General features: G+C 61.1%; 2 protein-coding genes across 2 annotated transcripts; one reads left to right on the top strand and one right to left on the bottom strand.

The window, feature by feature from the left end:
* Window positions 1–3526: 3526 nt before the first annotated feature.
* On the bottom strand, window positions 3527–6619 carry LOC133755602 (seizure 6-like protein 2; the record flags this gene model as incomplete). The annotated part of the gene is made up of 5 exons (XM_062185674.1): window positions 6042–6619; window positions 4993–5124; window positions 4318–4617; window positions 3907–4046; window positions 3527–3728 (listed from the first exon to the last, which is right to left on the bottom strand). Coding segments are annotated over exons 1-5 (853 nt in total), but the record flags the coding sequence as incomplete, so codon positions are not given.
* A 701-nt stretch (window positions 6620–7320) lies between these two features.
* Window positions 7321–11414, top strand: LOC133755604 (aspartate beta-hydroxylase domain-containing protein 1). The gene is made up of 4 exons (XM_062185677.1): window positions 7321–7505; window positions 7987–8858; window positions 10645–10758; window positions 11190–11414. The coding sequence occupies exons 1-4, from the start codon at window positions 7321–7323 to the stop codon at window positions 11297–11299; spliced, it is 1281 nt and encodes a 426-aa protein (XP_062041661.1). The 3' UTR covers window positions 11300–11414.
* The last annotated feature ends 65 nt before the right edge of the window (window positions 11415–11479 follow it).

Below are 11479 nucleotides of genomic sequence, written 5' to 3' on the forward strand. Positions count from 1 at the left end.
ACACACAGAGAGGCCTGCACACACACACAGAGGCACGCGCACACACAGAGGCACACACACACAGGCTTTCTTCCACGGAGGTGCCTTGGGATAATACACCCTCAGCTTCCAACCAGAGGAACTACACGGCGCTTCTTTAGGGACCGTCACTAAAGATCTTCACAGTGGGTGCCCTCAGGTGAACCCCCCCCGCCAGTGCAGCTGAAGTGCTAGGAAATGTTTGCTTTCCTTGAAAAATGGATTTGTCTTCTTTCCTGCAAGGAGCACTATGTAATTTCCCTTTTTGCATTGGCTGCCAGGTAGCTTGGAACCAGATTAAGGCGTGGCCCTAGCCGCAACGGCCTGCCAGCCGTACTCTGTCTTCTCGGCTCTACTAAGCATGGCCCGGCGCCACTTGTTTCTTACTCATTCTAGTTAACGGCGCGGCTTGCATTCTATCTGAGAGCTTCCTGAAATTCTCAGGGAAGCCTATGGAACAAAAGAAAGAAATGGCAAGTTCCTTGTTACGGACGATGAGCTCCGAACTTGACCCTGGCGGAATTCTGTGTGTCTACGTTTCAGAAGCAGGCAGAGCTCACCCAGAAGGGCTTCCTGGAGGAAGCACACCAAACCGTGTCTTGTAGGAGGCGCAGGTTCTGGGCAGCAGAGGGCCTGGGAGACCCCCGCCTGCCTGGGCCTTTGCTTTCTCTGATTTCCGGCCCTCGGTGGTTTTGTGAAAGACCCGGTCCCTCCCTCTTTTCAAAAATTCAACAAGCTGGGCCCTGGGGGGGAGTGACAAAGACCCCGGCTTTGCCCTCTGAGGGTCTCAGTCTACTGAGATAGTCAGACCCCCACAACGACTTAGAACAGGTGGTTTCCATCAAGTTTAGCCACGGCAATGGCTCGCCGTGGTCCACAGAGGCAGCGTGAATGCTTTCCTGGCATCCAGTGCCCTGTACAGCACACAGCTCCCGCCCCACACATCACTCTGCTCCCGCCCTCACGCTGATCTAGAACGCCCTCTCTCACATCTTCCAAGGAGGACATCAAACACCACCTCTTCCAGGAAGCCTTCCTGACTTCTCTCTGTGACAGCTCTCCTTCTTCTCTCTAGGCAATCTGGCATGCGTATTTTTTTTCTTCCCCATCATGTTAACCACTGTCCAGCACCGCTGTGAGACTAAATGAGGCCTCATTGCATTTCTCTCCTAAAAGCCGAGCCAAGCTGATCGATTTGGAGGTAGGCAGAGCTGAGTTCCAGTTCTGGGACCACAGCTTCCGAGCTGTTAACTCCCATCTGTGAGAAGTGGCCTGAAAGTTCTATCAAAGAAACAGGCACAGCCCTGTCAAAATCCCGCCCCTCGGGCTCCATTAATGAATGAGCGGGAGTCAAGGCCACCGGGATGGGCCGGCTGGCCCTGCAGCCAGTCGATGTAGCTCGCCACTGGATGCTCCCGGAGTGGCTACGAGAAGCAACCCACCCAGGCAATGGCTGGTGAAGGGCTCGGGGTGCCAGGGGACAGGGCCTTGGACCTGTCAGAGGAGCGTATGAGGCCACAGCACACCGGGGTCCCCGTTGGTGCGGGCAGCCAGTGGGTGCAGGTGGCCAATGGCTTAAACAGGACCCGGGTCCCAAAGGCGCGGCAGAGCCGCAAAGCTGAGAAGATGGAGGCGGGTAGCGAGGCCCGTTTATGCAATAGCGCAGCGTCCCCAGTGTTCCAGTTAGCCTGGAGAGTCCTATTTTCAATGCCCCCAGGGAAGTGGCTGCTGAAGGCAGCCAGGGGGAGCCGTTCTGTAACATCGGAGAATCCAGTCGGAGGCCCCCGGATCTGCGGGGCTCGCTCTCGCTCCCCCAACACCCAGGCCTCCACCGCCAAGCTCGTGGCCCCAGCTCCTCGCTGGTCTCTCCATAAGTAGGCCTCGTTGGTGGGCACCCTGCTGGGCCAAGAGAGGCCGAGGAAGCCAAGTAGAGGCTGTAACCTGGGTATAGTGCATGACCGAGTTCAGCAGGTGGGGGCGGGCAGCCAGCACACGGGAAGCCAGGGCAGGCCCCCAGTGACTCTCCAGAGAGCCCAGGAAGGGGGGCAGCATTGAGTGTAGTGGGTTAAACTGCTGCCTGTAACCCTGGCATCCCGTATGGGCATTGGTTTGTGTCCCGGCTGCTCCACTTCTGATCCTGCTCCCTGCTAATGCGCCTGGGAAAGCAGTGGAAGATGGGCCAAGTGTTTGGGCCCCTGCTCCCATGTGGGAGACCTGGAAGAAGTTCCTGGCTCCTGGCTTTGGCCTGGCCCAGCCCCAGCCATTGCAGACATTTGGGGAGTGAACTAGCAGGTGGAAGGCCTCCCTCCCTCTCTCTCTCTGCCTTTCAAATAAATAAGTACATCTTCCTTTCTTCTTTCTTTTTTAAGAGCATAGGAAGGGGCTTTGCAGAAGCCAACAGTGTCTGCAGAGGGCACATGGGCTGGGCCCCTTGCTTCATGCACACGTGTGCTAGAACACGCACTGTGGGAGGGTTCCCGGACACAGGCGAGTATGCGTGTTCACACGTGTGCAGGCTGGCTGCGGATGCATGTTCGTGAATACAGCCACGCACGGGTACATCCCTGCTTCTGCCACGCCACACACAGTCCAGACATCAGGGAGACCTAAGGCACAAGGCTGAGGCTTCTGCTCCCCTGCTGAAAAGATTTCACACGTCGCCCTGTCACAGGTGACACACAGCAGCCTGAAGCTGATAAGCCTCTCTCTGATCTGAAGCCAACCTGTCTCCCAGACTGGCCCTTCCTGACCTCTGACCTCTGACCTCTGACCTCGAAGGCAGCGAGTGATGTCATCATCGAGGTCTCACCGTGTCCCAGACACTGTCTGAAGCCCTTGACCAATATAAACCCATTCGAACCCCCTCACAATATCGCGCAGGAAGTGCGCTCATCCCCATCTTTCAGATGAGACCATGAGGCGCAGAAAGGTTAGGTAAATGGTCCCAGGTCACACAGCAGCGAGGACAATCCTGCCCTGCAGGCCAGAGAGTCACGTGTTCTCTCCTCTCTGGGTCTGGGCTGCGCTTTCTCATCCACTCAGACATCTGCCTCCTTCCCTGTCTCCCTCGGCCAGCTCATCCTTTAGGTCCCAGCTTAGTCATCACCTTCTCCAAACACATGTCCCAATATCCCTGCAAGAAACGGTGGTCGCTTTGCTGCCCGCTCTGCCCGCCTGGGTTTCCTTCCTCTCAGCTCTTCTCATGAATGGTAACCATCCTGGTTGCTATCCAGATTCTGAGCGCCTTCAAGTCAGGTCCGTGGCTAACACAGAGCCTGGCATGAAGCAGGTGCTCCATACGCATTTCTAGAGTTGAGTGAGTGAACTTGCACTTGGAGGCATGCACCCCTCAGGCACAGGTCTGTGAGTGTGTGACCTCGGTGTGCACAAGTCTCCTCTGAGAGCCCTGCTGCCCAGGGTCCCTCTCAGTGCCCTGTGTCTTGGAGAAGCTCCTTCTGCACCCAGGATGACCCCCCTGCCCGTCCACCAGCACCCCCAGATGCCTCACCCTGATAGTGGATCCTGAAGCCACCACCCCGTGGGACGCGCGGGCTCTGGAAGTGCAGGAGCAGCCGGTTCGTTGGGCTCCGAAGGACCTGTCCTTGTCCCAGCATGGAAGAGTTGGCCAGGAGTCGGGGGGCCAGGCCTGGGGAGCCCCCTCCAGCCAGCACCAGGAGCTCCTCCTCCTGAGACAGGTTCAGTGTCTGTACCTAAAGATGGCAGGCACACACCAGGGCAAGTCAGATCGGGCTGGGTGTGACCCCCGAAGCCCCCTGCCACCTTCCTTGTCTGGGGGTGGAGCAGCCCAAATACCGCGGTGAGTTTCTGAGTCACAACAGCCGGGAGGGAGGCAGGGGCTGGGAAGCCCCCAGGCCTGGGCCTCGTTACCTGGATCTCAATGCCGTAGCCAGGGTAGACGTGGATGCTGTACGTGCAGTCCAGGAGCCCTAGGGTGCGACTGGCGGTGCTCCCCAAGTCTGGAGACTCCACAAACCCTTCGCCCTCGGAGATGTTGTTATTGCACAGAACTAAAGAGATGCCGGTGGCTGGGGGTGACCCCTTCACTCTCTTCTCCCCATGCCCCTTGCCAACCTTTCCCAGGCTCCCTCTCCCACCTGTACCCAGAACCCTCTTCCCAGGCACAACAGATGGACAGTGCTGGCCGTGGCAAGGACTCATCCCTGCCTGTCTGATGCTATGAGGCTGAAGCCTGGAGGAGCTTCCTTCTTCCCACGTTCCCAACAGCCTCTCCTTCTCCAACCCACAACCTCTTCCCCCATCCCCTTTCCATGGCCTCACCTGGACTGGTCACTGTGGTGGTGACGGTGGTCGTGGTGATGATGGTAGTCGTGGTCTCTTCCTCTCCTCCCTCGGGTCCCAGAGGTGGGACCGGGGAGGGGGGACTGGGAGGGGGCGGGGCTGTGGTTCCTGGAGGCGGGGTCAGCAGCTCTGGCGCCGTGGGTCCTGCTCCCCTGACGCCCTTAGGGGTTACGGCTGTTGTCAGAGGCCCTGTGGCTGGTTCAGTGGCCCGTGGCAGGTAGGGCGCTGCGGGAGTCTGGCTGGCTGGAGGGGTGGCCAGTGTGGTGTCTGGATCAGATCCTGGGACAGGACAAGGGGAGTCAGGGCACAGAAGGAGTAAATGGGGGGAGGTCTGGAGTGGGGAGCAGTGCACAGGGAAAGTGGAGGTTCCCCCTGAACCCAAAGTCCCTCCCCAGAAGGTACAGGTCCCAGAATTTTCCCTCATCTTTCTCTCTGTGAGTCTCTGAGGGTGTCTGGCTAGCTGTCAATCATCCCCTGTGTCTTAGGTTCTGCCCATGCCCACTTCTGACTCTTCTCCAACTTTCTCAACTCCGTCTCCCTCTGGATGCCAGCGGCCTTCCTGGGGAAACTTGCCCCCCGATTCTGCAGCCTTCTCTGCCCTGGGCTGGCTCCCCACCTCTGTGCCACTCCCCACACTCTGGGCTGGCGCCTCACCCGGCAGGTAGCCCATCTCCGGGCCCCTCCTCAGCAGGGCCCCGTGGAGCAGCTCGGCCAGTGCCTCCGAGGCCATGGTGGGGGTCTCACTGCCAGGCTCCGGCAGCGTCTCATCTTCCTGAAGAGGCAGACCTAGAAGGTGCAGCTGTGTGAGCCTCTCCGCTCCCCACCACATCCCCTCCTCCAGAGTTCTTCCTCCCTCCTCCATCTGCTGGGCTCGCGGGGCCTCAGAGGGTCCCGGGCTGGGCTGAGAGCCAAGATAGGAGGAGTGGTTCCCAGCTGCCCCTCACACTCCCACCCCTACCCCACCCCCGGCCGCGTGAGCCTCCAGCAGTCCAATGGAGCACTTACGGATGCTGGACAGCGCCAGCAGGGCTGACGGTGGAGGGGACCTTTGGGGCTGCCACCCTCCCCCGTTCCATGGTGCTGTCCTCCCCCCAGTCCCCGGCCGCCGGGACCCTGAGACTCCACAGAGGGTCTGGCAGCACCTCGGAGCCCTTGTTCCCGCAGTGTTCAGCTTTCTCTCAGGGTTTCTGTCTCTGCAGTGTGGCTGTCTCTTCTCTCTCTCTCTCTCTCTCCCTCTCTCTCTCTCTCTCTCCCCCTGCAGTCTCTGCCTCCTTCTCTAGAGAGTCTGGCTGGGAGACTGAGTATCTGGTCTCTGAACCCTGCCTGCGTTCATCTGTCTTTGTCCAGATGTCCAAGAGCAGAGCCTGGCGTCTCTCTCAGCACCTCCACCTCCCACCCAGGTACCCCGCGTGCTCCTGCAGCCTGCCTCCGCAGATATCCCCCCAACTTCCCCAGACCTCCTTCCTGGATTTAACCCTTGAGAGGCGGCCAAAAGCACCTCTTGTTGGCCCGCTCCCTCAACGTTAGGCACAAGGGGCTCCCAGCACAAGCCAGAGAGCCCTGGCTTCCTCCTTCACATCTACTGTGCCCCTCCCCTCCCCCATGAGCTCTGGAGACCCAGGATGCTTGGAGAAAGGAAGGCGGAGGACCTACTGGGGGCCTTCCCCCCCCCTCGCCGCCCCCCCCCATGCTCATGTCCTTACCCTGAATCCAGGGACAGCTCAGCAGAATCAGGAGCAGCAGCTGGGGAGGCGGCGGGTGCTGGGCCCTGGGAGTCCCCATGGCGACTCACCCCGATCTCTTCTCTCCTAAGCAATCTGGCTGCCACCTTTCCTCCGTCTCCTTTTATCTTTCTCTTTATTATTTTTTTTCCCCTGCTAAAGGGTCAGCAAAGGAACACAATTTATCTGCCCCTTGGAATGGAGGGGCAGAACTGGGCTGGGTGTTGCCTGGAGCCCCCACCCCCCTTTGCTCAATCTCTTCTGTCCTCTGCTCCTGGATCGGTGGTAGAGGGGGGCGCGGCTCCGGCTGCAGGGGGTGGGGCTGAGAGGGCCGAAGGGGCCGGGTCGCCTGGGTTACCCTCTCGATCTGCAACCTGGGTCCATCCGGCTGGATCCCAAGCCCGAGAGGTGAGGAGGAGGAAGGCAGCTTCCGGGGGGCCTAGGGTGGGGTCGAGGATCGGGAAGCTTCCTACTGGGCTCTAGGGGGCTCTAGGGGAGGGGATGGGGTTGCGGAACCCGGAGAGAGGAAGCTCTGGGCACTGGAGCTGCGGGAGGCAAAATCTGAGAGAGGTGTCGAGCTCACGTCAGATCCTGGGGACGGGCGAAGGGAGGGGCCTGGGATTTATTTGTGGGGGAGGGAGGAGGAGGAAGTGCAGATGGAGGGAGGTGGGATCTTAGGAGCCTGGACCGTAATCCGCACTCCCGCGGCCCCTAGGGGGTGCAAAGGAAACTCTCCGGTCCCAGCAGCAATTAGACCCCTCCCCGCCATTCCAGCACATCTGGAATCTAAATCTCCTCGTCCCCGGGCGCCGAGGGCCGGCAGAGCCTGGTTCGCGCCTGCTCGACCTCCCCGTCGGCCTCCTTCCCACATCCGGACGCCGCCGTGGGACCTCCCTGGGCCTTCCACAGGAGCTCAGGTGGAACGAACGGGCTCTCCCCGCCCGCAGGGCAAGGGCGGCTCTCCGTGGTTCCGGGAAGTCCTCGGGGTGGCCCGGCTGGGGCCTGGGGAGGGGAGACCCCCTCCTCTCCCAAACACCAGACTCCCGCCCGCCGGCCCGTCCTTTTCAGAACCACGGGGCGCGGACAGCGCCCACCGCCCCGCCCCCGCGAGCGGCCCGCCCCCGCTTTGGAGAGCCGCCGGCGATTGGCGGAAGCTGCTTTCTTTCACTGCTCATCGGTCCCCGCCCCGGGCCGGCTCTCCCAAGGCCGAGGGGGTTGGGGGAGCACAGGCTGACCGCCCCCGGGACCCGCAGACCTTCCGATGGGCCGCGGCGTCCCTGCCCGCAGTCCCGGGGCCGGCGGGGGCCGGCGGTCCGCACGCTCGCCCCGCCCCCTGGCCGGCCCCGCCCCTTCTTTTCGCATTGCGGGGCGGCCGGAGGCTGGCACGGTGCCCCCTGCACCCCACGTGGCGTCCGGCCGGGGCCGGGGCCGGCCGCGCGGTGGGGGGTGCGGGAGGAAAATCCGGAGGAACAACCCCCGAGGCTGAGTTGCGGCTGCCACTGGGAGGGGTCAAGGCAGCTAAACTGAGAGGGCTGTGGGGAGGAGTGACGTCAGGGTGAGTGGGAGCCAAGGAAGGAGCGAGCAGGAGCGAGGGAGCCCGGGAGAGGCAGGACTGGCAGGTGGGCTCGAGGGAGAAGCGAGAGCAAGGAGGAGACGAGAGGGAGGAAGGAGACGCTGCTACGGAGGAAGACCGGCTGCGGGGTCCCGGGGTGCGGGGCCGGGGTCTGGTAGGAAAAGGGGGAGAGCGAGGCAGCACGCACAGAGACGGGGGTGGAGGGCTGAGAGCGAGGAGGCTGCCGGGAGGAGGAAGGAGGGGGGAGGGGCGGAGGGCGAGGAAACAGCTGAATGGAGAGGGAGGAAGAGGTGGAAAGAGAGAGGGGTGGGAGATAGGAGCGGAGGGGGAGGCCGGGGCTCCAGGTACGTGAAGGAGGGGAGAGAGACAGTCGGCCCAGGGAGCAGCCATGGAGGGGACAGGTGGCGAGCTGGGGGCACAGGGAAGCTGGGGTCTAGAAGATGCCCCAGGGCTCCTGGCCAGGGCCTCCCTGCCCGTCATGCTCCCATGGCCACTGCCCCTGGCTTCCTCGGCCTTCACCGTGCTCCTCGGAGCACTCACTTCCCTTTTCCTCTGGTACTGCTACCGCCTGGGTTCCCAAGACATGCAGGCCCTGGGAGCCGGGAGCCGGGCTGGGGGTGTCAGGGGTCGGCCTGGGGGGTGCCCTGAGGCCGGCAGGCCAGGCCCCAGGAGCTCTGGGGAGTCCGGGGAAGGAACCAGGACAGAGGGTCTCGTGAGCCGTCGGCTTCGGGCCTATGCCCGGCGCTACTCCTGGGCTGGCATGGGTAGGGTGAGGAGGGCTGCCCAGGGCGGCCCAGGCCCCGGGGGCGGGCCAGGGGTCCTGGGCATTCAGCGCCCAGGCCTGCTTTTCCTACCAGACCTGCCTTCAGCGCCCTTTGTGCCACGGGACGCTCAGCGGCACGACGTGGAGCTCCTGGAGAGCAGCTTCCCTGCCATTTTGCGTGACTTTGGGGCTGTGAGCTGGGACTTCTCAGGGACTACCCCTCTGCCTCGGGGCTGGTCCCCACCCCTGGCCCCTGGGTGCTACCAGCTCCTGCTATACCAAGCAGGCCGGTGCCAACCCAGCAACTGCCGCCGGTGCCCGGGGGCCTATCGGGCACTGAGGGGCCTGCGGAGCTTCATGAGTGCCAACACCTTCGGCAATGCTGGCTTTTCTGTCCTCCTGCCTGGGGCCCGGCTCGAGGGCCGCTGCGGGCCCACCAATGCTCGGGTCCGATGCCATCTGGGTAAGTAGAAGCGGCCTACAGATGACCTCCTGGGCTCCGCGACCCCTTGCACGCCTTCTCCTCTGCCTAGCATGGCACTCACACCTGGCCTCTGAGGGCGGCTCCCCGTTAACCCCGGGCAGGGTCCCCTGAGCTTCAGTTACCTGCACACCGTCTTTGGCTGTCCTTTTCCACCTGTACCATTGTCCTCCATGGACTCGCCTCGGGCCCTGTTTTACTTATTTAGAATGAATCTTTCTAGAGGATTCCTTGCCCTAAATCGAAATGACTCGTTAAAACAATTTTTTTTAAAGATTTTATTTATTTATTTGAGAGGTAGAGTTACAGACAGTGAGAGGGAGAGAAAGAGAGAAAAGGTCTTCCTTCTGCTGGTTCACTCCCCAAGTGGCCGGAACGGCCAGAGCTGTGCCGATCCGAAGCCAGAAGCCAGGAGCTTCTTCTAGGTCTCCTATGCAGGTGCAGGGGCTCGAGCACTTGGGCCATCTTCTACTGCTTTCCCAGGCCACAGCAGGGAGCTGGATTGGAAGAGGAGCAGCCGGAACTAGAACCGGCGCCCTTATGGGATACCGGTGCCTCAGGTGGAGGATTAACCTACTGCGCTACAGCACTGTCCCCAGAAATAAATTTTTAAAAAAGCTTTGAGCATTGGCCGGCGCCGCAGCTCAATGGGCTAATCCTCCGCCTGCGGCGCCAGCACACCGGGTTCTAGTCCTGGTCGGGGTGCCGGATTCTGTCCCGGTTGCCCCTCTTCCAGGCCAGCTCTCTGCTGTGGCCAGGGAGTGCAGTGGAGGATGGCCCAAGTGCTTGGGCCCTGCACCCCATGGGAGACCAGGAGAAGCACCTGGCTCCTGGCTTTGGATCAGCGCGGTGCGCCGGCCACAGCACATCAGCCACGGCAGCCATTGGAGGGTGAACCAACGACAAAAAGGAAGACCTTTCTCTCTGTCTCTCTCTCTCTCACTGTCCACTCTGCCTGTCAAAAATAATAATAATAATAATTAATTAAAAAAAAAAAGCTTTGAGCATTCTAGTTAAATACCCTAGTCTCGTCTTAGCCTGAAGTCCGCATTTTTTCGTTGAAAAGGGAGCCATGTCATTGGAGTGTTAGCGTTCCAGTAGCACCCCAAGAGGTGTTTTTTTAATGCTTTAAAGATGAAAAGCAAATGAAAATGGGAAGAATTTTTCTGATTGTTATTCCATGCCATGACCTTGCTTCAGGCAATATCATCTGTGTTGCCAGCCCCTGGGGACACCCTGGCCCCGCCCACCATGCCCAGTCATGAAGGCCGCCTGGCTGCTCCTGGCAGATGCCGCACACATGCTGGACTTGCCGCCTGCGATGTCTTCCCTCTCTCTCCGCCTCCTCCTACCCTGTCTCCAGGACTCCATGCCTCCTCCAGGATGCCTTCCTAGTCCCATCATTTGATTTCGCTGCTCAGTTTTCTTCCCACACTCAACTGTGTGTTCCGGGGGGCCAGACTCGAGTTGTTGGTCTTAGGCCTCCATGGAGAGACTGCCTAGCACATAGTTAAGTTCTTGAGCCCCACTTCAGAAAGCCCAGGAGACGCCACCTCCTCCAGGAAGGCACTTCGGAAGCAGCATTCCCCAGACCTTCCCCACCCCCCAGTACTCCTTTCATCCAGTGTCTATTGGAATTGTGCCCCTTCCAGAGAGCAAAGAAGGGCCCCACACAACCTGGTGCCGACGACCCTTGGGTCTGCGGATCCACTGGGGTGGGCTCCTTGGACGCAGCAGGCATGTTGGACGCTGGGCTCTCTTTCCACAGGCCTGAAGATCCCCCCTGGTTGTGAGCTGGTGGTCGGGGGCGAGCCCCAGTGCTGGGCCGAGGGGCATTGCCTACTGGTGGACGACTCCTTCCTGCACACAGTGGCCCATAACGGTAAGGGGGCTCCCATTCTAGCAGGGGCCGGGGGGGCGGGGGGGGAGAAGAGGGACTACAGAGAGAAGGTGAGTGGGCTGAGGGCGGAGGCATCAGGCCCAACCGACTTCCTGTCCCGAACAGCACCATTTCCCGGCTGCGTGACCTTGGCCATCACCTGTGGGGCAGCTGCCTTGCCAAGTGGCTCGCCCTAGCCTGCTGGGCTCCTGCCCTGCCCCTCTTATTGAAGGAGATGCAAGGCTAGGACCCTGGATAAATCACTTAACCTGCTGTGCCTCAGTGACTTTGGATAAACGGCGATGAATGGGCAGCGCTGTCGTTGGTTCTGCTCAGTCCACGCATGCAAAGGGTTAGAGCGAGGCCTGGCACTGCCCACGCGCCCCTCCCGTGTGTGCTGAGTGCTGCTCTCCGTCCATCCCCCCGTGCCCTAGGCTCCCCCGAAGATGGGCCTCGAGTGGTCTTCATCGTGGACCTCTGGCACCCCAATGTGGCTGGGGCCGAGCGCCAGGCCCTGGACTATGTGTTCGCACCAGACCCCTGAGTGCTGTCTTCCCCTGTGGACATCTGAGCTGGAGACGCTGCACTGGGAGCCAGCCTGAGCAATGGCCAGCGTGGGACCGGGGGGCTGGGGGAGGGCGGAGGCTGAGGGAGGTGGCGTGGGCACCGAAATAGACCTTCTGGATCCTCTCCGGTGTGCCGACTACTTCCTTCCCGGCTGCAG

This window comes from Lepus europaeus, unplaced genomic scaffold (assembly GCF_033115175.1).
Source record: "Lepus europaeus isolate LE1 unplaced genomic scaffold, mLepTim1.pri SCAFFOLD_599, whole genome shotgun sequence".
NCBI lineage: Eukaryota > Metazoa > Chordata > Mammalia > Lagomorpha > Leporidae > Lepus > Lepus europaeus.

Bases quoted from the DNA above. Each gene is read 5' to 3' on its own strand.
- LOC133755604 (XM_062185677.1), top strand. From the start codon at position 7,321: ATGGGCCGCGGCGTCCCTGCCCGCAGTCCCGGGGCCGGCGGGGGCCGG. The intron at 7,506-7,986 runs GTGCGGGAGGAA...AGGTACGTGAAG, and splicing joins GGCCGGCCGCGCGGTGGGGG to GAGGGGAGAGAGACAGTCGG. The intron at 10,759-11,189 runs GTAAGGGGGCTC...CCCGTGCCCTAG, and splicing joins GCACACAGTGGCCCATAACG to GCTCCCCCGAAGATGGGCCT.